This window comes from Merops nubicus, unplaced genomic scaffold (genome assembly GCF_000691845.1).
Source record: "Merops nubicus isolate BGI_N331 unplaced genomic scaffold, ASM69184v1 scaffold50179, whole genome shotgun sequence".
NCBI lineage: Eukaryota > Metazoa > Chordata > Aves > Coraciiformes > Meropidae > Merops > Merops nubicus.
Window position 1 is genome coordinate 931 of NW_008634009.1, and position 25,794 is coordinate 26,724.

Here is a 25,794-nt window from a genome sequence, read left to right on the forward strand (position 1 = left end):
AAGGACTTCACATTTCTCCCAAGATATCCTAGTTGCCCAATTTTAGTGTGAAGAGTTTAATTCTTAATACTTGCATTAGAAAATTCTTTGGTCAAGTTCATTAAGTAAACAGTCAGACGTTGTGAAGACAGCAGTGTTCTGAGTTAAAGTACTTTTCCCCATATTTTGCTTGTAATAGTGGATCTCACATTCTGGTAATAGCGTGTACAGTGAAGTGTTGCTTTAATAATAAGTACACAATCTGATCTTCTTACTAAGGGCCTAACTAGCAATTTGAGGTAGGTGGCAACTAGTGAATGATCATTAATCCTGCATTAGAGGTGAATACTTAAAATGTCATACTATGCAGTATGGTATGATGGAAGAGCTGCAAGACTCGGGACTTCTGTGAACTAACTGGTCGAGCCTAATTAACTAGTGGGTGTTTTGGTTGTTCTCCCCTTCTCCCTGACAGAAGGGGGCCTCACAGGTTGCTCCGGTTCACATTGTCAATGAAGAGTCAGCAGACAAGACTAACTTGGGCTTTATTCACGCATTTGTGGCTGCCATATCAGTCATCATCGTTTCCGAGCTGGGGGATAAGACCTTCTTCATTGCAGCCATCATGGCGATGCGGTACAACCGCCTGACTGTGCTGGCCGGTGCTATGCTTGCCTTGGGACTGATGACGTGTTTATCAGGTTAGCACTCTTCTCCTTTTGTTTCAGCTCTTAAAATGTGCGGCGTGGTTACGTATCAGTAAATCTTAACTGAAATGAAAAGTAAGGTAGTAGGTCTATGCAGCTTTCTCTTCTGGGGAGCGTGTGAAGGCTTTCCTGGGGATCATAGCACAGATTGAATATTAGGCTCTTACTGCTAATGGGGTGTTTATGTTTCCTAGCACTCAATATGAGTTTAAAGAAAAGAAATAGGATCATGGCCTAAGCACTTTCCTTGATTTTTAGGCCACTGGTTTCCTTCTTATTTTTAGCTTCTGCTAAATTACTGTGCCTAAAGGGAATGTGGGAGTGGCTTCTGGTTTTCCTCCTAAGGCAAAAGATTCTTAATATGATTACAAGTTTCCCTTGTCTGACTCGTATCCCTGTACATGTAGCTGTTTGCTGCTCCCAGCACAAAAGCATAAGTGGAAGATGACAGGAAGATGCCACGGTCCTTTGGAGTGGGTGGTACTGACAGAGCCAAGAGCTGGCGGGGAAGTGAGGTGTCAGGTGGCACTTGAGGAGCCTGTAGCTGTGGGTGCTTACGTAGCTGCGATCGTGAAATGGAGCAGCCTGCAGGTACATGGGACGCAGCATACGTTTGGTTGTGTGTGTGCTCACTTCTAACCGTGCCCATTGCAGAAATAATTGAAATCATGTTTGTTGGTTTATATACACCAGGGTCAGATGATTAACTGGCTTCAGGCTTCTCAGCAAGTGCTCTATGAATGGTTTTTGGGTGCGTAGTTATTGCCATATATACTTCTGTGATTATTATTGCAGGCTTAGAGCAGTTCCCATTTGTACTGTGTGATGATAGCACTGTATAAATTTCCTCTGTTGCTCACTTAGTGTAACAGTCTTCCATTCTTCTTCCACTTCTGCACTGCTTCCTTCATTTAGTGTTAGTGTCGTGGTGCACCACTCTGTAAACCTTGCAGTCTCTTCTCCAGCCCGTTAGGGCTCTCCCTTCTCTACTAAGTCTTTCTTCAAACCTTTCTTGATGTTTTTTTCGTAAACCTTTTGTTTTCTTCTTTATCTCCCTGTTTAGAGGTTCCCAATTATTCAACTATTACTTCCTTTTCAGAAAGGAGCTTTCTTCCCCCCCCCTTCTCTCTATTGGCCTTGTTTGTATACAAACTGTGTCTGGAAATTTTGGGGGGTTTTGCCCACCTTAATTTCATGAAAACATGCTCACTTAAATTAATTAACTCCAAGTAATCACTGCTTGGGGTGTTTTTTTCAAGCTGTGCTTGGAAAAATAAGCTGCCCTGCCATTTTGATTATGTCCTTATGTCTATATGCAAATGATGCTAATAAATAAATAAATAAATAAATTTGTCATATAATTTCCTGCATTGCTTTACTTCAGCATTTTCAGTATTTAAAGAAGAAGTTTAACTTCTGGTTTATTTAGCTGTGCAACTAATATTGTTATTCATGTATGTATGTACTGTGCTTACTACTAGTGCAACCTGTTTAATTTTTGTCTCAGTATCTTAACTTTTGGTAGTGGCAGTGTGGATTAATTTCCAGATTATGTAGTAACTTCTCAGTGCATTTTTCAATTAAGAAAGTGTGTGCAAGAAAATACCCCTGGTAATTTGCTTCCTTTTACCTGATAGCATGTGGAGTAAAACAACAGCGGCAGTTGTGAGTGATAGTCTGAGCAGCCTTGAATGTTAGGTGTGGAGTTTTAATTTCCTGTCATTTATACAGGCCTTTTTTGTCCAAAAATGCCAACTAGTCTTACTTGTGAAGAAGTACATGCTTTGTCTTGGATACATATTACTTCTTATTTAAGAACTAGTTTTGGCTTAGTTTGATTGCTTTCCATATCCATATAAAGTAGATGCACCATGGAGGTAGCTTTTTGGTCTTGGAGTGGGATCAGTGCTTTTAAATTAAAGGAAGATCAAAGTTGGTCACCTGTGTCTGTGGGGCGTGTGGGAGTGAAGGGGGTAGTGCAACACAGGTATGTGCACTTGGCAAAAGAAGACAGACATGGACTCACGCAGCTGGGTGATTTCTGGGTACGCCTCATAGATTTAACTTGTAGAAAATTTTCTAGTGACTTTACCTGATAAAGGAAATGATTGGAAAGAGATGCTGTCCAACACGTAGTCATACATAAACATGGTATTTACTGCTGTAGGCTGTGACTGATCTGACGTGGTTACACAGTAGCTTCATGGCATGCTTGGAGAAAGGCAGGACTCACACAGTGCTGGGTGGGAAAGTTGGAGTGTTGCTGGGACTGGCAGTTGGAACAGAAGGACATCGGCTTTGTCTCCTGTCAGCCTGGTGAGGGCCTTCAGGCTTCGGTGTGACCAGCGATGGTTGGCATTTCTACAGTGTCATTGTACAAAAAATTCAGAAAATTATATAAAACTAACAAAAGACACACTGCTTATGTATCGGTGGATATTTGAATTGCAGACTTTGCTAACAAGCATTTCTTAGATGTGGGAAAAACAGTTATGATCCTTGTGCTTATTTTTTTAAATGACTCATCTGTTTTCTTTTCAGTTTTGTTTGGCTATGCCACCACAGTTATTCCTCGTGTGTACACATACTATGTATCAACGGCACTGTTTGCCATTTTTGGCATCCGAATGCTTCGGGAAGGTTTGAAAATGAGTCCAGATGAGGGTCAGGAAGAGCTGGAGGAAGTTCAAGCAGAAATTAAAAAAAAAGATGAGGAAGTAAGTCGTAAACTTTCTGTGAATTATGGATGAATTAGTTAGAGCTGTGAATGGCATTTGGCATGTTTGGGGTATTCATCTGTGTCCCAGGTTGATAACCTGACACAGAAAATGTGTGGTAAAGGGGTCAGAAGTGGCCTCTGGAGGCTGCTTCAGAAGGTGATTCCAGTTCTGTGGCAAGCCTGACTTCTCAGGAGGAAAGGGACTGTCTTCAGAGTGTGATGAGTTTGGTTTTTTTTTTTTATGTATTACTAGCAGAGAGGTTATCAACAGTGTAGTCTTGTCTCTACTTTTGTTTCTTTTTATGGTCAGGCAGGTTGATGCTGAAGTTTGTAGTGTTGCAGCAAAGGTCTCTTATAATAACTAAATACACTGGCCCATTTCTGAGGAATAGCATGGAGTCTTGATCTTACTTCTTTTAAGGGTTTGGGTTTTTTTTAATTTTATCAAATCTCAATTTGAGAGCTACCACTTGGGAAGAGAGGGATCCATGCTTTCAGAACAGGAGGGAATCTGGTTAAAACCAGGTGTTGTTGCAACTGGAAGTGCTGTCAGTGCAAGCAGCACAAGGTGCACAGCGACCACTGAGATCAGAGGTGATTGCTACGAGTTTACATGTATGTGTGTAGGTATGTACACACACACACGTGTGTGCATATAGTTAGCTAGTTTTTTAAAACGGTGTCTGATGTAAATAATACATTGATAAATGCAGCAGTCACTTTATAAGTATTTCATTTGGGTCGTTTAGATCCCATTTCTAATCTTATGTTGGTTTTGGTTTTTTCCCTTTTCCTCCACAGCTTCAGAGAACTAAACTGTTAAATGGGCCAGGAGATGTGGAATCGGGGCCAGGCACCACTATACCTCAGAAGAAGTGGCTACATTTTATTTCTCCAATCTTTGTTCAAGCTTTTACTCTAACGTTTTTAGCAGAATGGGGGGATCGTTCCCAATTAACAACCATAGTGTTGGCTGCCAGAGAGGTGAGTGTTTCAAAATGTCCACAGTTCTTTTGCCCTCTTTGGGTTGCTTGCAGAGAAGTGGGACAGGCAAAATACTCTTGCAGAAGGTATCAGATGGACACCTGGTTGCTTGCTGTGCCTTACTTGGTGTTATAGCTGTGCCAGGACCTGAAAATAAATGTACTGAAGCTTTGTGTAGTATTAAAACTACTTATAAGATCAGGATGGCACAGGCATGTCTGGAAATAGTTGGGTTTTATCATGCAGCTGAATAGAATTGTTTTTTGTTACAGTGCTGAGAGACATAGGATGGACGTTTCTTTGATCTGTGTGGTCATACAGTTTTAACACAGCTTTAAAGAGACCTTCATCTCAGTAAACTTAAGGCTGTTAAAAAGATCTGGTTTTAAAAATGTAAGTGTTATGGTACAGTGTGTAGAACTCAAACTCTAAACTGCTGTGCAGTAAGTAGTACTGTAAATGAAATCATAGTCAGCATGATAATTGGAATATATATAACGATGTTATATTTAAAGGAATATTAAGGCATGTAGTCGAGCTTTTAATAAACATGAGTAGCTTGCCTGTGCTCTTCTATGCAGTGAGATAATACATATTTTTTCCCCTTGGACTCGTGCTTCTTTTGGTGTGTTTTCAGACCTTCCCTAGGGATAAATGAGGGCTGTGTAACGAGGAGGCTGTAATCTGAAGGAGCCTCTTGTCTCGTACAGTGCAGGGAAGGTGCTTAGAGCTACTGAGGCAGGGAACAGCAGGACGAGGGGATGATCTCATTGCTCAGGCAATTACGTGTCACATTGGAAAATGTGAGATCATCACTGCCTCTGCCCAAGTTTTTATATGGCGCTAGGCAAGTTGCCTAAGCCCATCTTTTCACAGGTGGTTGTTGAATTCTGGTTTGCATTTTCTGAGTGTCCCGTTAGGCAGCGTCTGTCAGAGACTGTGGTCTGGTTTGTGAAGTGCTGCACATGTGGCGACTAAGGAAGACTGTGGGTTGTCGTGCCTTTAGTTATGAAGTGTTTGTATAAGTGCTACGAAAACACATACTGCAAAAAATGAATTGAAGATATCTTGGCTGTGGCTTCAGAACCAGTGAATGATTATGATCTGGATCTTTTTTCATTTAATCTGCAGGATAGTTTTATACTTTTTTTCATATTATATCCAGATAAATCCTTGCCTGCGTAGTACAAAGTTACATAGCAGGAACATTACAAAAATGCTTATGAGGAAAGGATTTATCTTTATATGGAGATTTGAGCAGTGGCGTAAGTCAGCTGCGACCACACCTTCTTCAGTGAAAAGGAAACAAAATACTACATGACTGTTTATGAAGCTCCTGGTGTCCATCCTGTCACAACAAACCTGGCTCCTTTGAAGGAAAAAAAGGGTGATAATTCATCTGTCGTAATGCATACACCAGTGGAATGAGTTAAGTGAACCTCATCCTGACAACAATCCTTAAGAAATTGATTTTATGCCTTAATAGTTTACTCTGTATAAGAATTGTTCATTGTTTAAGGAAACAGAGAAGGAAACTGTATAGTGCCCTACTCATCTGGCTTCACCTCACCTGCTGCACCTGAGAACTTCTGCTCCTGGAGACATGATGCTGGAGGGAAGCCGTTGCCTCATAGCTAGTCACCTTCCAGAGATGGCTCTAGGGGATGGGGTGGAGGTGAGATCCACCCTCTGCCAGCACAGGCTGTACAGGTCACAGCTGACCGCAGGAAAACAGGCATTTCCAGGAACCTGGGTCCTGTTCTTGGAGGCAAGAGTGTTCTGCTGACACAGCATTGCTTCTGAGCTACACTTCTTGGTGGTTTCCTACCTGTCCTCTGCTTGATGCTCACCACCATTTCTCACTAGCTTGCGGTTTTGGTTGGTTTGGCCAGTCAGTGTTGTTCATGTATTGAGTAGCTGCTTATTATGCAGCAACGTGAAAGCTGTCATTGGCAGTGAGCTCTGAAAACAGTTTGTTATCCTCTGCACTTAGATTCTTTCATAATTCCCTCTTTGGAAGATTGGAGTAGTGGTTAAACTGCAGAGCATGAGCTTGCAAAGCTGGACAAAGGAGCTGGAATGTTTTAGCTGCTGAAAGCTTTCATTTGGAGTTCATGGATTTATTTTTCTCTTTCTCTGTAATTAGGTTGGTGTTCTTCCAGCCAATGCACACTGTGTTTCTCAACAGCTGCCACCTTCCCTCTGGAGACTGCTTCATTGTTTAAGTACAGCAGAGTGATTTCTGGCTCTCTATTTAACAACTTAAAGATGCTTCTTGGTTGAAACATGCCATATGCTCCTAGATTAGTCAGGTTTAGATGTAAGTCTGTCTTGCTAGCTGACGTGCACCGTTCCTGGTCTTTAAGGCAGTGGTGGACTGCAGAGCAAAAGAGACATCAGAGAGTATCCTCCATGTTCAGCGGTGTGCCACCAGGGAATCGAGATGTGGCTCCTCCAGGGCAAGAGGTCTTTGTCACAGGACTAGTGGCCATTCAGCTGTGCTGATGTTTCCCTTCTGCATTTCTCCTTCAGGACCCCTATGGAGTGGCGGTTGGAGGAACAGTGGGACACTGCCTGTGCACTGGGTTAGCAGTTATTGGAGGCAGAATGATAGCACAGAAAATTTCTGTTAGAACTGGTAAGTGAAAACACTCCAACCAAAAAAACACATTTCCTGCTGGTAATGTTTGTGGGGTAAGTGGCTACCTGCTTGAGAACAGTCTTTCTCGAAACTTTTGGAAAACCCGAATACTCTGTTATTTTTGAGTCTGTCTCTTCCATCCCCCCTGCCCGCCCAGCCCTGTAGTGAGCTCTGCCCCAGCGGGTGGCCCTGCGCCGTCCAGTCCGAGTGTGTGCCACGGAAGGACTAGTGAGGGTACATTGGGTCATTTGTGTTTCCTTAGATGAGTTTGCAGCTGGCTTCAGCTGTCAATTCTGTGATGTAGTGATTGGTTTTTTTTCCTCCCTAAAGGATTCTGTGAAGCTGCTGCCTATAAGTGTTAATTCAGAATATTTGTTCTCTAGTTGCAGAGGTTGTAAAAAAAAAACATCTTCACTGCAAAAAGTGAAACATACATTCCGTTGTTTGCCAAGGAGATTGGTGATGAAACGCTAATCTGTCAATGACTTAATGTGCTCCTAAGAAGCTCAGTGTGGATCTTGGCCATAGGAGTAGCATTCTTAGGTTAGACCAAAGATCCATCTAGCCTGGTAGTGTGTTTAGAGAAGGGTAGGAGAACATACACCATGGTGCTTTCAGAATATTGTCCCGGCCTCTAGCAGATTGTGGCCATTGCAGAGAGTTAATGTTTTTGATACCGTCATTTTAAATATAGTTACCTAAACTGTGCAGAAAAAATGTTAATTAGCATGTCACTCTTAACTGATGGCTGGCTTCAGCATGAGAATATTGTATCTTGTTTCCCCCCACACAGCCTAATACTGAAGAGCAGGTGTCCACCTCAGTTTTATGCTCGCTAAAGTAATGAGTAAAGCACAGCTTCCTTCTAAGGACCACAGAACGTTCTTGTGGGTGCAGTTAGACAGTGGGATGACATACAGGCACCCTGACACTGAGCTCGAAACCATGTCCACTCTTTGCAGTATAAATTTTAAAGTAGGGATGTTTGAGAATTAGGTGTTTTTAAAAAAAAAACTGTAATGTGTCATGGAAGCTGTTTAACTTTCAGTATCTGATTTCTTTCTGGTTTGTTCTCTTTTCAGTGACAATCATAGGAGGCATTGTCTTCTTAGCGTTTGCTTTTTCTGCACTATTTATAAGTCCAGACTCTGGTTTTTAAAATTTTTCATCACTGCAAAAGAGCAAGGATTGGAAGCATCAAGCAGCTCTCCTTGTGCATTTTTGTATATAATGTACAGAATGATAGATAAGCACTGAAGATGAGACACTGAACTTTTTATAGTGTATGATTCATGGGACTGACACACTTATGGACAGCTTCTGCAGTGGAGATCTGCTTGTCATCTGCTTTGTTTATATGGTGCCTGCTCCCTTGGCAGGATTCATGTGGTTTTCTTGCTTGCTGAACCTGGCTCAGCTGAGTTTTGAGGATATATTCTGAAAAGTATTGAGGCTTCCTCTTTTCTTCCTCTGTTACACATGGCCACCCTTCCTGTTTCTTCAAGAGCTGATTCTTAAGGCTGCTTGAGGCAGACTGTGTCTCGTTCCGTGTTGCTCAACAGAAGGCATTCAGGAGAAAGCTGCTGCCTCCCCCCTCCAAGGACTTCGGTTCCAGGGTGTGCCCGAGGCTGGATAATCTCAGCAAGAGGAATCCTGGGAGCAGTTCCTATACCATTGAGTGGCTGAGCCACCGACAGAGAATTTATAAACTTCGAGGGAAAACTTCTTAATCAGGGATTTTTATCAGGAAATTGATGTGTGGTGATTAACAACCTACTATGTTCAATATGCAATCTGTCTGGAGCTAGTATTATTTGACCTTTTTGGGTTTTTTTTGAGTTTTGAAATATTAAAAGTATATGGAAAGTAATAAAACGGTCCTACTTAACGTTCCATTCCCAGGATTGAACAATAATAGAATTCTTAGGTTTAGATGCGTTCTTGTTTTCCTTTTTAGGAGTAGAAATGTAATCTGGAGGAGGAGTATTAATAAAACATGGTGTCTCCATTTGAGTTATTTTCAGTGTTATTTTTGATGGTTCCTGTAAGGCCTGCCACAAAGGTTTACCTAGTGATTATGTACTTAAGGTGAGGAGAGATTACTGAATTTATTTTGGGTACTGATCAATGCCAGTGTTGGAAAGACTCTGCAGATGGTGACTGCTGAAGGTAGATGGGTTGCAGAAATACATGCTTTGCTCCACTCTTCAGTAGTGATTTGGATTCTGAGCTAATGGCTTCAGTGCCCCACTCAGACCTATTCAGTCTTGTGAAATAGAATGTGTCTTCTGGTAGTATGAATCTGCCTTTTTTTTTTGAAGCTCAAGTAAGATGGAGCTATATAAAGTTGACTGTTCCATTTGTAGGTCCCAAACAGAGCAGTCCCTAATCCTTCTCTGAGGTTTCTCTGCCCAGAAAACCCCTTAATGCCATATGGCTCAAACTCTGACACTTGGTGCAGTGCCCGTCCTGCACAGGTTACAGTTTCAGGCTCCAGGTCTGAATGTCCACGTCTCGGCCCGAAGGAAGGGTGCTGCTGGCAGTGCCACCGCTCGTTACGAGGGAAGGCACTGCGTTGGTTTGGTGGTGCGGTTTTGGGCTCTGTTTTGTTTGTTTGTGGTTTTTGTTTTGAACCAAATGTGGTAGCCAAGACGTGCAGACTCTTCTTTGCCACAGCCTGGAAGCACACGCTCTGTCCCGGGTGTGTTTCAGCTCCTGCGTGGAGGGGATTTGTGGCAGAAGTCACGTTAAAACATGGTAGGAATAGGAAACACAAAATAGGGAAGACCCTAAACCTTTAACTATTTACTGGACAACTGATTGTTGTATTAATCAAAAGTGGTGCTGCTGGACTACAGTGGGTTCATACAGATGTGTCCGCAGTGCTGTGGTTCATCCTTGCCTAGAATCCGAAAAGCCAAACCAGTTGGCCGTACTCTAGTATAGAAGTCTTCCAAGCCTTACCTGTGCTGCTTAAGGCTGTTTTGATAAAAAAACAACAAGGATCAACAGAAAAGTGAAGCTATTTAATGTGGTTTTTCTGGAAGTGTGTGTGATGGTACAGAACAATTCTCTGCAGTTTCCACATTTCTATAGTAAACTATTAAAAACTTGTACCTGATGCTTTTGACTAATCAGTAACATATTTGGCTGCTCTCTAGTGCTTGACTGGGCAGGTGGGAGTTAGTTCAAATAGTGAGTTTAGTGTTTTTTTTGTGTGTGTGTGTTTTTTTTTGTTTTTTTTTTTTTTAAAGCACAAACATTGTCTTGTCCTTGGAAATCTATTATAAAATGAGATAGTTCATGAAATTTTAGTAAGAGCTTTGAAAGGTGCTTACATGCAGACCATGAGACGATCTGGACTGATGCTGCAGTGACTTGTGATGCCCTCTGAAGTTGAGAGGGCAGGGAGCCAAAGGTTAGTGTTTTGGCACTTGAGATGCTGATGGATGTGAGCAATACTTCATTCCCTGCCCCTCCTTTTCCCACCCTGTGCCCAAAGTGGAACTTACTGATCTTGGGGTAAAAGAAACTCTTGTCTCTCTACTTCCTGTACCAAGAGTTGACGTAGGAACCATGGAGCATGCCCGATTGAATGAGCTGTGCAGCTCAGTAGGCTGGTGTGTTGTACCCTCATCTAACTTCTTCCTTCAAGATCCTCAGTGAGCCAAAATGTGTTTAGGAGCAGAGCTGGGCGTATGGGAACGGATTACTTTGCCTTTTCAGCAGCCAGCCGTGGCACTGGCTCCCTCTCCTCTGAGACGCTGTCCTGACAAGTTACGTACCAACCTGGGGGAGCATTGAGCCCATGTGTTAAAGCACTGAGGCCGAGCAAAACCTGTGCGTGGCCAGAGCAAGGGCAGAGGAGATGTGATGGTCATGAGAAGTGCTCAAGCTATGACATTGTAGCCAGGCAGCTGGGGAGGTAAGTTCCGTGCTTTGTGTTGCATCAGCTTGCTGGTGTGAAGGGAATGGAGCCGCACCCATGGTGCAGCCCTGCAGTGGGTGGTGGCTGCGCTGCCGCAGGCAGTTGGAGAAGCCATTGGAAGGGGTGGGGATGAAAAGATTTCAAGGTCCAAGATGATGGCGCAGGCTTGATGGTGGGGCAGCATGTCCCATGTGGCTTTATAAATGCTCCTGTCCTGAGGCACTGTGCACAGACACTTCCTAGCTGGTGGCGCTTCGGGGGCTGCAGCTGTTTGGTATGAAAACTTTAATAATGCTTTGTCTCTTTTAAATGGAGGTAAGTTTGGGAGTTGCCTTGCATTTTAGAATATGAAAGAAACTGCTGGGGCAACAGCTGAAGTTTTAATTGCTGCAGTACTACCCAGTTTCCTGTTCTTTTGTAGCTGGAGTTTGGGAAATGCAGTGAGTGAGCATTTAAGTGATGGAGGGCAGGCTCTTCAACTCATGGCATCTGCAACGTGGGCAATAGGCAACTGTCCACCACAGGTTTCCCTTCTGGCCTGTGGCTCTCCCTGCTGGGGTGAGATGCAGCCAATTTCAGTGTCTGCTAAAGGAACCCCCAAAGTGAGAATTTGCATCTCTGGCTTCACGTGCACGCAGCAGAGGTTTAAAAGTGCACGCTGCCTGCAACGACTCATTTCCAGGCAACAGAATAAAATGGAGATGATGGTCAATTCTACTGGGATGAAAAACATCACATCAGCCGAGATGTTTAAAATGAGAAAAGCTTGTGCTGGTGATTTTTGGAGGTGCCTATTCCCAGTCCTTAGTTAAAGCATGTCTCATGACACGGTACGCGGCAAAGTGCAATACGTGAAGGTTAAAGTCAACTTCTCGTCTTCTGTTCTGCCAGGACAAAGCTTTTCAAGAATGGAAGCAGAGGTCCCGCTCACCAGCAGGCCTGCTTTTCCTCGGGCAGTACAACCCGGAGAGGCGCTGGCCAGGTGCCGGGTGTGGGAACTGAGAAGCTGGAGAGGGGCTCTGCTCCCGGAGCGCTGAGAGGCCGGCTGCTGCCGGAACTGCCCCTCGGCCCGGCGGGCCGGCTGCTGGAGTGCTGCCACCCCCTCCGCCTGGGCGAGCACCTCCACAACACCTTCCAGCAGGGGGCTGGTGGCTGAGCGTACCTACCTGCTAGTCCTAGGTATTGCGTATTTAAAAAACCCACAACTTTTTTATTCTACATTACCCTCGAAGAGCTGAAATCTTCCGGAATTTATATCACTAATTCCCGAGACTCAGAAGTGCACCTAACCTTTGGATTGCTAATCTTTACGAGTACTTAAGTTACCTTCTCATGCAAGCAGGGGTTTTGTTTGTAAGCTTGCACGACAGCAGCCTGCCAGTGACCAGCATTGCCTCAGGTATGGCAGCAGTTGTAATTACAGATCTTATTTTTGATAAGTTTATGGGGAAAATATATTGATGTATCCAAAGTTCACATTTAAGAAAACTGATAATCTTGCTTGCTACATGCTATTGGTCTTATCACTGGTGGGCGTTGACAGTTTTTAACTACAACTACAGCATTGCTACAGCCAATTTTGATTTGACTCCTAGGGCACAGAGTGCTTGCAGCATATAGAATTTACAACTTACACAAGTGTTATTCGATTCCCAAAGGCAAAAGACCAGTATCTTCACACGGGCCTCTACTCTTGTACTACAGAAAGAACTGCAGACTGTAGAAAAGGCCAAGCATATTTTTAATTTTCTCCAAGCGTTCAATTGCAGGATTTCCTTTCCTCCCACCTTTTGAACATTTAATTAATTTCAAATTATTAATGCTTGCCCTTTGATTACTGTAAACAGATCAGGGAGAAGGGGTTAGAGCACCCTGGCAGGTTACGTTTTACCACGCAGCTCTTCAGGAGCTGCATACTCTGCTCTGAAGGAGTTGTGCTCTCAGCTAAATGCAAGTCTCCTTCCTTTTTCAGTGATGTGCCAGACACTTCAGATCATCTCTACTCCTTTGAAAGTACTGGGTTTTGGCAACTCACCCGTAGAAGAAATAGCCAGAGAGGGGTGCTGAAGGAATTAAAGGAGGGTGCTTTGCCCATGCCAGAACATGAGGGAAGGGCTGTGCTTGCTAACCCACCACGCACAATGTGAAGGCACAAAAGTAGTTTTAAGTTGTAGGTGTTGACACAAGTGCTGTGTGAGTAAATCCCAAGGCAGTAATGTAAATACACAAATCAAAGGTCTCTAGCCTTTAGAGTGGGGCATCAATTTATAAAGAGATACAGAGAGAAGACAAGGAAAAAAAAATACAGTATGCGTGTTTACTGAAATCTCACAAGTCATTTGTCTGGGAAGGGGAGAGAAGATAAAATGGACATCAAGCAACTTCTCACAAGTTGGTTCTGTGAGGGGGAGAGGGAGAGAAAGTGCCTCTGTTACAGTCAGGGGAAGGGGAAGAGTGCTCCACTGTGACATTTGGATAAAACTGACATCAAGCAACTCAGAAAAAAACTTCTAGAACCTTAGAAGCTACAGAAAGCAAAATTTTAAATGAGTTACATTTATTCAGTTAAAAAAAATTGACAGTTAGTAATGGTCACATGAACACCAGGGAACTGTATCTACATTTCCTGACGTCAATATGAGCGGCACTAGGGCTTTTATGTTTGTTTTCTTTTACGTATACAAATCTAATGCCAGTTAAAAAAATACAAAACAAAACTGAAACCCAAGACACTGTGAAAACAACACTGCTTAAAAACGCAAAATTCAATCTGATATTTGAAAATAAATAATTTTTACCTTTCCTGTTAAAAAAACCCCACGACTTGCCAACTGCTTTCAAAGCAGTAACATCTTTAAGACCATTCCCAAAAGTGTTTCATAAATAATTACCCATTGATTGTCTATTAATGCAGCATCTCTCAGTCTTAGCTGGGGTCTCTGTTAGGCCATACAGTATTTTGTTCAGACACAGTGTTTTGTGTTTCCCCCCCCTCCTTTTTATTTAGGTACAGTTTCTTTGAATATAGCATACCATGCTGGCAAAATTCATGCAGATGACATGGCATGAAGCATAGCAGAGCTTAAAATCACCTGTTTTGTTTTTTTTTTTTTTTAAAAAAAAAAAAAAAGAAAAAAAAGACAAGGAATGTAGTGTTAAAAAATCATGACAGTGAAAAAGCAACTATCCGGTCTCATGGACAACCAAGACAATTCCAAATCTTCTCTCACAGTCATCTCATCTAGTATGATTTGTTTAAATATCTCTTTTTTTAAACTCCAAATTCACTTAATTCTCTTGAACTTTTTCCACCAGGGATAAGTAAAAAAATAAAAAGTTAATTATTAAAACTAGTCTCTTTTCCCTTTTAATCAAAATAACCATTTTCCTGCCCTCTGACTGTACATCTAATTTTAATAATTATTTGAACTAGAGAAAGTTACGAATCTGACATGCCTGACATCTCCTGATGCCACAACATTTAAAACACTCATAACAATACCCAGGTTACATCTCTGAAAATATAAACGGTTCTTAAATCAACTTCAACATTTGATAAAAGGCCACATCTTTAAACCTTCAGAACGTTTTTCACGCAAATTATAATCCTAAGGGACACTTGGAACTACTGAGCAGCCAAATGAGCCTCTGGGTGATTCTCTCTCATAGGCAACTGTGCAACTTAAAAAGTCTCCTTCAAGGAAGCTGCCACCATTAATCCCTTCCCCTGGCCATATAAAACACAAAGCCAACCAGTTTTAGAAGCCTTTTTAATCTTGCACTTTGAGCCTCAAAGGATCACCGTATTAAAGAAACATTTTCCAGAAATGTCTCTCGTGACAGTTTTATGCATGTTATTCCTCGATGCCCCCACCTTTAACAGTTTCACTGACTATAGAAATAAACTGTTTTTCAAATAGTCTTTTCAGTAAAGTGCTTGTTGTTACTCCAAAGAAAAAAAAAAAGTGCTATTTGAGTCTTAAAAGAGAATTTCTTTTTCTGTGAAAAAATGCCTGATATAGCTTTTTAAAATTCATTTTTACATAAAGCTGAAATGAAACCTATCTCTTGTAAGGATACTGGGTTACTAATTTTGGTGTTTGGCAGTAGGCAAGGTGCCCACAGAAAGGGGGTGACACACTGGAACCATAGTGCAGAAGGTAAACCTTCTAGGTGAAATGGAAGGCATATGGAGAGCTCCTACTAGAATCCTTTCATATTTATATACAAATATAATATATATTAAATATAATATAAAAATAGCTATATTCTTTTTCTCTGAAGTTATCCTAGAAGCTTTTCTTCACATCCTCACCCATTGCAGGCAAACAATGTCTATCTCTTAGCTGTCTTTTCCCCCCGTGGGGCATCCCCAGCCCCTTTCTTCATAAACGCAACCCTCTCCCTGACAGGCTCCTTCCACTCTGTCAGAGCCACTCTGTGGGGGCCGCGCTCCGGAGCCTGCCACACCACAGCGCTCGTTACCGGGCTGTTCATTAGCATCTTCCAAATAAGTCTATGACAGTAGGAAATGAGTCGGGCAGAAGCAAAAGGCTGATTAAGAAAGAGGCAATAGCCTGGTCCTCTTCCCACTACAAAACCCAGGACAGTTCAGCGGTCGGTTCGGCGACAGGGGAAGCTGTGAGGCAGAGCAGCGGCACACTCGCACACAGGCTGGGCCGACTTCTACACGCTCACTTTTGTGAAAAAGTTTGCCTGATCCATGGCAGGAGTTCTTCAAATGCATGTTGCATTTTTCCAGTTTGAGTTTCCCCATTTTCTGTACTTTACCTGCTAGCTGGTAGTTCTGTAATTGAACGACCTCTCTCTGAGGTTACAAAAAGCTTCTTGATCAAAGCATTCATGTCTATAGTTCTTTTTTCAGCAGCCATGCTATTGTCATCATCTAATCTCTCTCCCACCTAGTTCAGCCTTTTTACCGACAGACCTATAGCAGCACACCAGAGTATCTGGGAAGGGGGAAACGGGAAGAGAAGTTCAAATGAAGCTTTTATATAAAAAGCTGCATCGTTAACTGTCTGGCTGGTATCTCTATTTTCTGCAATTCTCAGTGTAATAGCTTAATAAACCTATTTTACCATATTCAGTAATTCTAACAGCACTATTAAAGCTCTCCCAGTTTTCTTTTTTAGTGCTACGTTATTACTGTAATTGGTTAAAAAACCCAAAAATGATCTAACCTATTTTCCTTGAAGCACAAAGTGCTGACAGCACAGACCTCTGGTCAACGCAGCTTAGTTTAGAAGCAGGTGGAATGGCATGGTAGGGATAGTAGAGCAAGGCAGGATTTCTTTACCTAGAACTTTACAGAAACAGGTTTCTGACGATTATTCCAGTGCAGAGAATGCCAGAAATCCCTTTAAAGAAGGGGAATTGTTCCTTGCCATGTTTGGTATTTGCATCCGTGCCTCGCTCCAGGTTGTGAGAGGCTTCTTGGAGCAGAAAGCAATCCGACTCTCTTTGGTTCTGTGTTTCTCACCCTCTCCCTCCTTGTTCCCTACCATGCTTTTTGGTGCCAAACTCCTGCTTTGTAGCTGGGGAATAACGAAGATCTAATGGTGGGACACGTGCAGAGGCACAGGCTGGCCTCAAAACGTCCCCAAAATGCTTGGCTAAATGGGCGTGACCTTCCTGCGGGTTTGGTTCATCCAGCAATACAATCAAACCGCTTCATAGTACAAAATAGTCCATCGCCATTTGGATACATTCATTCAGCTCCTCCTCAGTATTCAAGATTAATCCAGCTTTCTCTCCCTAGTACTAAAATTTTAATTGCTTTTCCTGTTTCTGTTTCTAATTATCAGATCTATCAGCATTTATTCATTTTCCTCTTGAGTTCTGGTTTCCACAAGCTAGTACCATAAAAACCTACTGAACATTTACTTAAAATAGCACATTGTATCTGTTGGAACTTTTTATTTTCTTTATAAAGTGAAGTTGCCTTCTGAAGTCTTAGTTCAGTGATATCTCTTAAATCAATAGCCTGGTAGTGTTAAATGCGATCATGATCTCCCCCAAAACACACTCTTAAATGCTACAAAAATGATTTTAATAAAAAAAAAAACAAAAAACAACCCAAACAAAACCCCACAACCTGCTTACTATTCCTCCTCTTGCAAAAAGAGTTCTATACTTTTAGATTTTTTGATCTTTTAAGAGTATTACCTTCAAGGTCTTAGAGACTCCTCTGTTTCTGGCTAATGTTTGAGGGGGAGCACCACTCAAAAATGCTCATGGTCTCAACTCAGACCATTATTGAAATCAACACAATACAGAAATATCTATGAAGTAGATACACAAGTTTGTCTGACAATGTACTAAGACTTCAAAATTGAAAATGGTTACAGATTCAAGACATTGTAATTCAAGATGTTCAACATTATCACCTGAATTAAAATCAAGGCACTATGGGTTTTGTTGTTGTTGTTAAAATGACCCTGAATTAGTTCTGACTAATTTTTGAAGGAGAATAAAAAGATTCCAACATATTTTAACAAGTTACAATTCTGACCACAGAGAAAGTGGTTAAAAAGTGCCCAAAAGGTTATTAAATGTAAATATATTTTTGTGCAAATTACTCCTATAACTGAAACATTCTTGAAAATTACTGTCTTTTTTTTTTTTTTAAACCTTTTACATAAATATTTCCAACTATGAACTATATCAAAAGATAGCTTTGGGGAATAAAATTCCAAACCATCCGCAAGAAAGCAGTGCAAATTCCTATTTTTCAAATAAAACAATGAATTAATTATGAAATGATGGATGATATTTATGAATCTGAATGTCCTGAACCCTGATGCATGATCACCAGTTCAAACAGCTTCATCAATAATTTAACCTTGAGAAGTCAACTAACCAACACTATACCTCACCAAACAAACCCTGACGTCACAGACAAAGCACAAACAACAGACTTGTGCCCACATTAAGGGTGAAAATAATGATGCATCATGTTGTAAACAAAAGGGTAGAACAGAGGAAAACATTAGTCTGAGTATGGCATGAGAATTTAGGGAAACATATTCAAACCTACAAATAACAGATTACATTTTCATGCATCATATAAAATATTTTGCTCTTTCTCCTTTTATGCAGACATATACACAATATTTTACAGCATCTGTACAACAGAGAACTGGATTTCACACAACATTTTCAAAATATTTACTGTCCCATAATCATCTGAAAAAAATTAGATGGTTTTTGGACTATATTCCTGGCATTTTTTTTCTGCTAATTCAAACAATTGCTCCATGTCCATTTTAATACTTTGAAAATGTACAGGGGATTGATAAAAATACCAATATTTTCAACATCCCTCTCATTTCAGTCACAATTTGAGATTTCACCTGGACAAATTAACACATCGTAGCAAATCCTTTAGAACACAGAAAATGGGGCAACTATCAAAGTTGGCCATGTCCCCATCATCACCTTGTGGCTTTTCTTAGCAGATTCCAGAAGTCAGAAGTAGGTCTCAACACTGTGGTGTTAGAAAGCCTTCAAGCAGCTACCTCTGTAGCCTCAGTGCAACTGTGTGTGGAGCAGCCCCCTCTTGGTAGTTTGCTTCAAAGAGAGGCAGAGCCCCACACTATTGTGGCTGAACTTTAGAAGGATCAGTCATCTTGTCAGTCCTGTGCCGTGAAAGTTGCTGCTGCTGCTGAGACTGATGCTGCTGGTGGTGGGACTGAGTAAAAGTGCTTTGTTGTAGTGGGAAAGCAGCAGAGAGGATAAGCTGAGCTGACTGATTTCCATGAAGTAACCTGGATGTCTAAAACATGGAAAGAGAAACAGATTGTTTTCCTGCTGCACTGAGAAACACAGACCTGTTATTTTTATCAAAAGAAACAATACAAAGATTTGATCCTGCTTAATAAGGTTCATTAGAGCATCGGACCAATTAATAAAGCAGCTGTAACTGGTCTTTGTAATTTCCTGTGACAGCGGGTAGGAACACGTGGCAATTTGTCTCCATTTCAAACCAGAAGAGCATAACAGGGCTTAAGGAATCTACCTGAGCAAGTGTGGGTGGCTGTCGCTGCAGTCACATGAGGAAAACAAATGTGTGTGGCTTGGCACAGGTCACATCTCCCACAGCCAAAATGAACAGTCAAAGAAACCACCCCATTTGCAGACCCAAAAAACATCCCCCTTTGAAGGAGATTTATTACTATTGGAAATAGTTTTAACATTAATCTTCTTAGAAACAAAAAATGGCAGTTAATGAAGAAAAGCAACAAAGGATGGATACAAATGCACCTGGACATCTCAATTCTGAAACATGTTCTGAAGCAGAAAAACTACATTGACTGCTGCACCTACAGAATCAGACTGTGAGAAGCCTCAGTGAGCAGAGGCAGGAAAAAGCACTTTTCTCTTTTGAAAAAGCATTTGCTTCACTGCAAATTCTAGCACTTCAGTAGTTTGTATTAAAAATACTGAACTTTTGCCTAGAAAAAAAATTCTCCAAAAGTCTGTTCCTGTCCTAAATCTTTCATAAATCTTCTGCTTCAACAGAATTAAATCAAAGTTGTACAAACTTCTAATTTCAGAAACAGAGATACAGACATCACCAACCTGATGAACATCATTGTTGTACAGTATTTATTTGACTTGTCAGAGAACACGTTCAAATCTGCACCCTGGTTTGATTCAGTTCAAGAGTCTGAAATGAGTGCTGAAATTCAAGTCACTTCAGCTCTCTTTTTGAGAGTCACTTGCAGCTGAAGAGCCTTTGCCTGATGCAAGACTGAAACTGGTATATTCCCATGAAAGATTTTTTCAACAAGTCAGTATTTTCTGTCAATGACCTAGTGAAAGAAAATTTTACTCAGCCCTAAACAGAACTGTAACCATTCGTTGTGCATGTACATGTAGGTTAAGCCTCCAATTGCTTACTGCATTTGTATACATTCCACCTATGCACAGGTTCCCAAATTCAGAGCAAATGGGACACCACACATAGTAAGAAATACTTGCAAAATAAGGATTTTTAATTTCATATACTCTTAAGGAACAATTTAAAAAAAAACATTCCCAGAGCAGTTAAAGGATATTAAAAAGCTGCACAAACTACATCGTGATAGTTAACACAGGAGAGCAAGAGCAGAGGCCAAATCAACATTTTTTTCAACCTACTCCTTGGAGGCACTTCCTCTCTTGTGCTCTAACTACCATTACATCTCCCTCACCAGCATCACCTGCAGAGTGACCTGTGTGCCAGCAATTAACTGGAATCAATAAATGGCAACAGATTTCTCTATCAATTCTTTCTAGCTTCTGGTTCTTTTCCTTTCTTTTTAAGATTTCCTATCTCTAAACATCTTGGGTTTTGTTTCCTTCTCTTCTGACCCAGTCTCTCTTCCTTCTCCAGTAAAACAAGGTTCTTCTCTATGCTTTCCTTACAAGGTTACTTGCTGCTCAGCCTCCCCTGTAGCCCAAGCAGATGTTTACGCCTCATCTTACAGGGAGGTGCCTTGCTTTGGGCTGCATGATGCTTTCCAGATCAACCAATTCTGCTTGATATCATCTTCTTGCATTAGTATGTGAATGCAAAGAAAACACAAGGGAAACATCTGTTTCTTCACACCATGCTCAATCAAGAGCAGCAATTCACAGGGAAGAAGATCTAAAATAGGATAAAGTATAGAGTGAAGCTGCAGGAAAGACCACCTCTCCTTTAAGTCTTAAGATTTTAGAGGGTGGCTGCAGAATAAACTTACCTCGTGCATCAGGCTTGTTTGTAGGTTACTATTTTAAGCACTCTGTTTTCAGATAAGACACCCCTAGGATAAGCTGTCAATGCTGACAGCATCAGGATTTTGACAAATTTGTAGAGAATGTTGCATTACCTGTAGGAACTGTTGTGGGTGCTGGGTCAGCTGCGGCTGAGCTGGTTGCTGAACTGTGGTGAGCTGCTGCTGATGGTCTTGCTGACTTTGCTGCTGCTGCTGCTGCTGTGTTATTGACAAAGTCTGTGGCTGCTGCTGTTGGGCAGCAAAAGTGGGATACGCTGTCACCACCTGTCCCATGAACATCGTGCTTGGTACCATTACTGCTCCACACGCCACTGGGGCCGTCACAAGTTTTGTTACCAGTTGCTGACCTTGAGAAAATCTGTTAACAGAAAAAGACATTTGAAGTCCCTTAAAAAAACCAAGGATCATGTGCACTTCAGAAATGCAGATTTGTCAGGTTCGTACTTTGCTATAACCACATGGGTTTTGATAAACCTGTGAACATGTTATTTTGGGCAGTTTAGTGTATCAGTTGTATCCATATTAGTTAAAATAGTAAATCACTTTTTTTTTAATACTCCTTCAGTTCCTTTTGTAATATGAAGTAGCTATGTAAGCATATCATTACAGCAAGTCATCTGAATACTGGTCTTGAAGATTTACCTGATTTGTCTATCTTGTGTAAAAGTGGTTACTGCAGCAGTATTCTGGTGGTTGTTCTGTGGTAAGCTAGAAGGAACCTGGACCACATTTCCTGTTGTTGGCTGAGAAATCACCATAGTGTTATATAAAGGTGCCGAGACTGTGTTCTGTGACTGACTGGCAAGAGAAGACTGTTGACTGTGTCCACCAAGTACATTCTGTTGATTATGCTGAAAAGAAAAAATATTTTATGAAATTGTAATTTGAAAATAGCCAGGTACTACAGCTGTCCTCCTCATTGCCATTGCCCATACTTCACATTTGCCAGTGTTCTTCTGTTACAAATGAATCCTTAAAGTACAGAGGTATTTCTACTGACTACGGATTTGTAGTTGTACAGCCCTCAGACATCTGAAAATCTCTTAGATTAACCTCTTCTGTTCCATTTGTTTTTCAGCTACTTGTATAGTTTAATATCATAATTTCCTTTCCTTTAGCATCTCTACACATGACAGACCAAGATGTGCACATCACGTCAGTCAATTTCTTACTTGAAAGTCTGGAAAGTCTGCTGAGATGGTAGCACTATCCACCACTATAGTCTGCCTCTTTCCCAGTCTCAAAAAGAAAGTATGGAATTTGGACAAGGTACAGAGGAGGGTGACCACAAAGATCAGAGGCATAGAGAACCTCTACACACAAACTGGTCAAACCCATCAGAAGCTGAAGAACAGGCTTCTATGGAGATACATATGACAGAGGTCTTTGAAATCAGGTATGACTGAGAAGATGAAAAGTGAATAGCTGCTCAATGAGTTTCCCAGTATACAAGCTGGGGTAGCAGGTTTAAAAAACAATCATATGTCACAGAAAGTACAGCTGTGGAACTCACTAGGAGAGACTGCGCATTTCAAAAGCTTACATGGACTCAAAAGAAACTGAGTAAACTCAGAAGAAAAAGGTTATTAAATTACAGATGTCCTACACCTATGGCATCTGACTGAAATTGCTGAAGAGTAGGAAAGTCAACTGCAGAAGCACCAACATAAGCTTGTCCTGCTCCTACGCTTCGCTAGTTATTTGCCATCTGGACACTGTGTTTCAAGCTTATCTAGCACAAATCTCATGTTATATGCCCTGTCAACAGAAAATTCATAGTCATTCAAAAAAAGCTAAAAGTTTTCTTGGTACCAGTCTTTCAAAAAAGCAGCTTGTTATTCATTATTTACATGACGAATTTTAAAATAAAAACAAGATCTGAAATTGCATTTTCAAGAACATAAACGCATTTCAGCCGTAAAACCGGGAACACGAAGAAATTAATACGACCCAGAGGACACTGTTCAAAAAAACTTTGGGAGGAGTAGTCTGGGAAGCTACTGTGGCATTTCAGCTATGGCTTTGAGCATATATTCTACCCAGCAAAATCAATAATGAGAATTTTACCTGTGTTGCAGTACTCTGCAGAGGCTGTTGCTGTATCATGTGTGGAGTACTTATATGGCCAGTGTTCATCCCACTCTGAGTCTGAGTCTGATTAGTCTGAACAACTTGACCTTGCATGTTTATTGGTGTAAGCTGCTGAACATTTGAAGAACTTCCAGAAGCAAGCTGAAGAGAACCAAAGTTAAGTCCAGAAGCTGACTGCTGCAAGAACATCTTAAAAGACAAAATCCACAAGTCAGCTTTTAAGAAAGTTCTGTTATTTGTTCAAGATATTTTGGACAGACTAAACTTAATATTTTAAAACGATACAAGATAAAGTTTTGTGTTAGTTACTAAACAGCACTGCAACCACCAAGAGCAAAAGGCCCAGCTACCATATAGAGTTCACTTTACTACAGCTGATAAGCTAAGAGTCAGAATCCTCATTTCTAGAGCCCTAAACGTTAAGGTTTGCTCTTAAAGAAAAAGTACGATGTAATGTAGTCTGCAACTCTCTAAAGCCAAAATGCATTTGAGATCACACTTCTATTTGTAGGGTCTTCAGCAGTGAAACTAATTGCAACAAAGAAAATCTCAGACTCAATAGATCCAGGCACAGCACCAAGAACATAAGCTTCCTTGGCAAACAAGAAACCATGATTATTCTGAACTTTCCCACATCACTGCAATAAACTGAATTCAGCACAAAAATATTTGAGTCTTTACGAAAAGTTAGTCCCCAGACAGGGTAATAAGGTAGAATGTGCCACACACAGTTTCCACAGGCCTCAGTAACGTCCCTCTACAGTGCATGGGAAGAGAGCTGTGAATCTCTCCTTCCGAGGCATCTGTAAGGCAGGCTACTGCTGGTGTGCTCATGCTAGACACAAAAAAACCCACTGAAAATGGCACATGCTCCCACTCTTCAACAGAATTCAAACAAAATACTCAACACTGCCAGGAACTATTTTTTCCTACTCTTTATTCACAATCCACACTGGAAATATTTAGATTATTTCCTTAAGGTGTTTTAAGTACAGTTTTGTTCTGGTTTTGGTTTGGTTTGGTTTTTTTTTTTTTTAACTTGAAAACCCCAATAGGGTCACTCTTTGCTTCCAAAGAGAATGACAAAATTAGACAAAAACATACTGGTTAAAATAGAGAAATCAGGCAGTCAGTTGCTAGACTGAGTAATGCATCTCCTAGACTTCTTGCCTTTCTGGCTCAGTAACTACTTCAATATACCATGCAAAGTATAACCAGCTCACCAGAAGGGTGTGTAGGAGGACTACAGCCTGATAAGGACAGTTTAAGAAAAAGGTACGAATTCGACACCCTCAAGCTAAAACACAAATAAAAGCTTCTCTTGCACATTTGGGATCAGTATTCCAATGGCTACAAAACTTTGCAAGAAGTAACAACCACTATGTCCTTCTGCGTTTAGGTTTAGGCATAAAGTAGGCCTGAGCTGCTTCACATTGAAAAGCTACACTGTGGCACTTCCAGATACATTCAGAAGAAAAATAGCAGGTACCTCATGAGCAGTAGCTTCAGATGCTGTGGATTTTAGGCACATTAGGTCCAGATGGCAGCTGACTGAGTAGGGAGGATCACCTCGTGGAATTAAGTGCCCAAGTCTCATTCTAGATGTCTGAATTTCCTATGGATCAAACCTGTAAGCGTTGTGCTAACTCACCTGGAGTCCCTGACCGTGGACAATCTGAAGCTGCTCCTGAATCTTACGCAGCTCTTCCTGCTGCCGATGGATATTGGCTTCTATCATGCGCGTTCTTTGCTCTAGCTGGTCCTTCAGATGCTGCATAGCTCCTAGCTGAGCTGAAAACTGAAACACAGGCTACAGTGCAATGAATAAATTAAAGGCTGAGCAAAACTAATGACATTTTATTTACAAGTAGTAAATACGCTCCTCCACAGTAGCAATCAAGCACAGCTTTTTAAACTACAAATAACCATAATCTGAGGACAAATTCATTAGTATGAGAATGTGACAGAACTCACATTTAACTGATGCATCAGAATTGGTGAACTAGAAAAAAAAAATCCACAGCAAAAGAAACTGACTGCTGTCCAAATTACCAAGACTTTTTCTATAAAAAGCCTTAGTAATTTACATACTGCAGATGTTAAAGCTGTCTCAGTTTAAAAAATTAGAATTGTACAAGTTTACAAAAAAAATTCACACGGAGCTAAAATGTATGCAAATAACTTGAAAAACCCTCAGTCACAAACTGATGAAGGCTGAGCCCACAAACTATGTTTGCCACTTGTTTTCCTCCCTAAACATCTGCTACAGACCACAAATGAATACGAGCTTTTGATAATTCCATCTACAGGACAGAGATCCTCAGGTGGACCTGATACCACTGCTGTTGTTTCACAGCAGTGTTTCACAGATCAAGTTGCCTTGTCTAACAAGCGTATGTGTAGAAGGTTACCAGCATAGCTGATGGATTTTAAAATTCATATCCTAAAATACTCTGTTTCTAATGCCCAAGGCTGAAAACTATATCTGCAGAAATAATGGGAAGAAAAAAAATTAAAAGTGTCAAACTGAGGGATTCACTCATTTTAAGAGAGTAATGTTAAAGGTACCTTTGGCACCAAAGAACTCAATTTATAAAAGAGAAATTAACCTTATATTCAGAACAAGACTTTAAAAAAATAATAAACAATAAACCAATTTAATCTGTACCTGGGACATGCCAGACTGGAGCTGTAAAGTTGCAGGCTGAGACATTGATGGCTGTGCTACTGGTTGTCCAAGAGACTGGGAGCTTAAAGACTAGGATTTAAAAAAATTGTTCCATAACTGTAAGAGAATGAACTTGATGCTTAACATGAAGTGTTTCTTTACATAAAGTGTCAATTCCAAAATAGCATCATATGAATATAGCAAAAAAACAAGTAAATTTTTCCTGAAATAGCTAACCTTAAATATTAGATAATTAAGAACAGAAGAGCAATTTATTATATTTTTTATATATATA

General features: G+C 41.0%; 2 protein-coding genes across 2 annotated transcripts; one reads left to right on the forward strand and one right to left on the reverse strand.

Annotated features, from left to right (window-relative positions):
* Positions 1-405: 405 nt before the first annotated feature.
* Positions 406-8,518, forward strand: TMEM165 (transmembrane protein 165; the record flags this gene model as incomplete). The annotated part of the gene is given in 5 exon segments (XM_008948431.1): positions 406-680; positions 3,228-3,403; positions 4,207-4,389; positions 6,922-7,027; positions 8,113-8,518. Coding segments are annotated over 5 exon segments (817 nt in total), but the record flags the coding sequence as incomplete, so codon positions are not given.
* Positions 8,519-17,601: 9,083 nt separating this feature from the next.
* CLOCK (clock circadian regulator) lies at positions 17,602-25,589 on the reverse strand (the record flags this gene model as incomplete). The annotated part of the gene is made up of 6 exons (XM_008948432.1): positions 17,602-18,753; positions 20,834-21,098; positions 21,383-21,591; positions 22,808-23,020; positions 24,483-24,641; positions 25,500-25,589. Coding segments are annotated over 6 exons (1,116 nt in total), but the record flags the coding sequence as incomplete, so codon positions are not given.
* Positions 25,590-25,794: the final 205 nt, after the last annotated feature.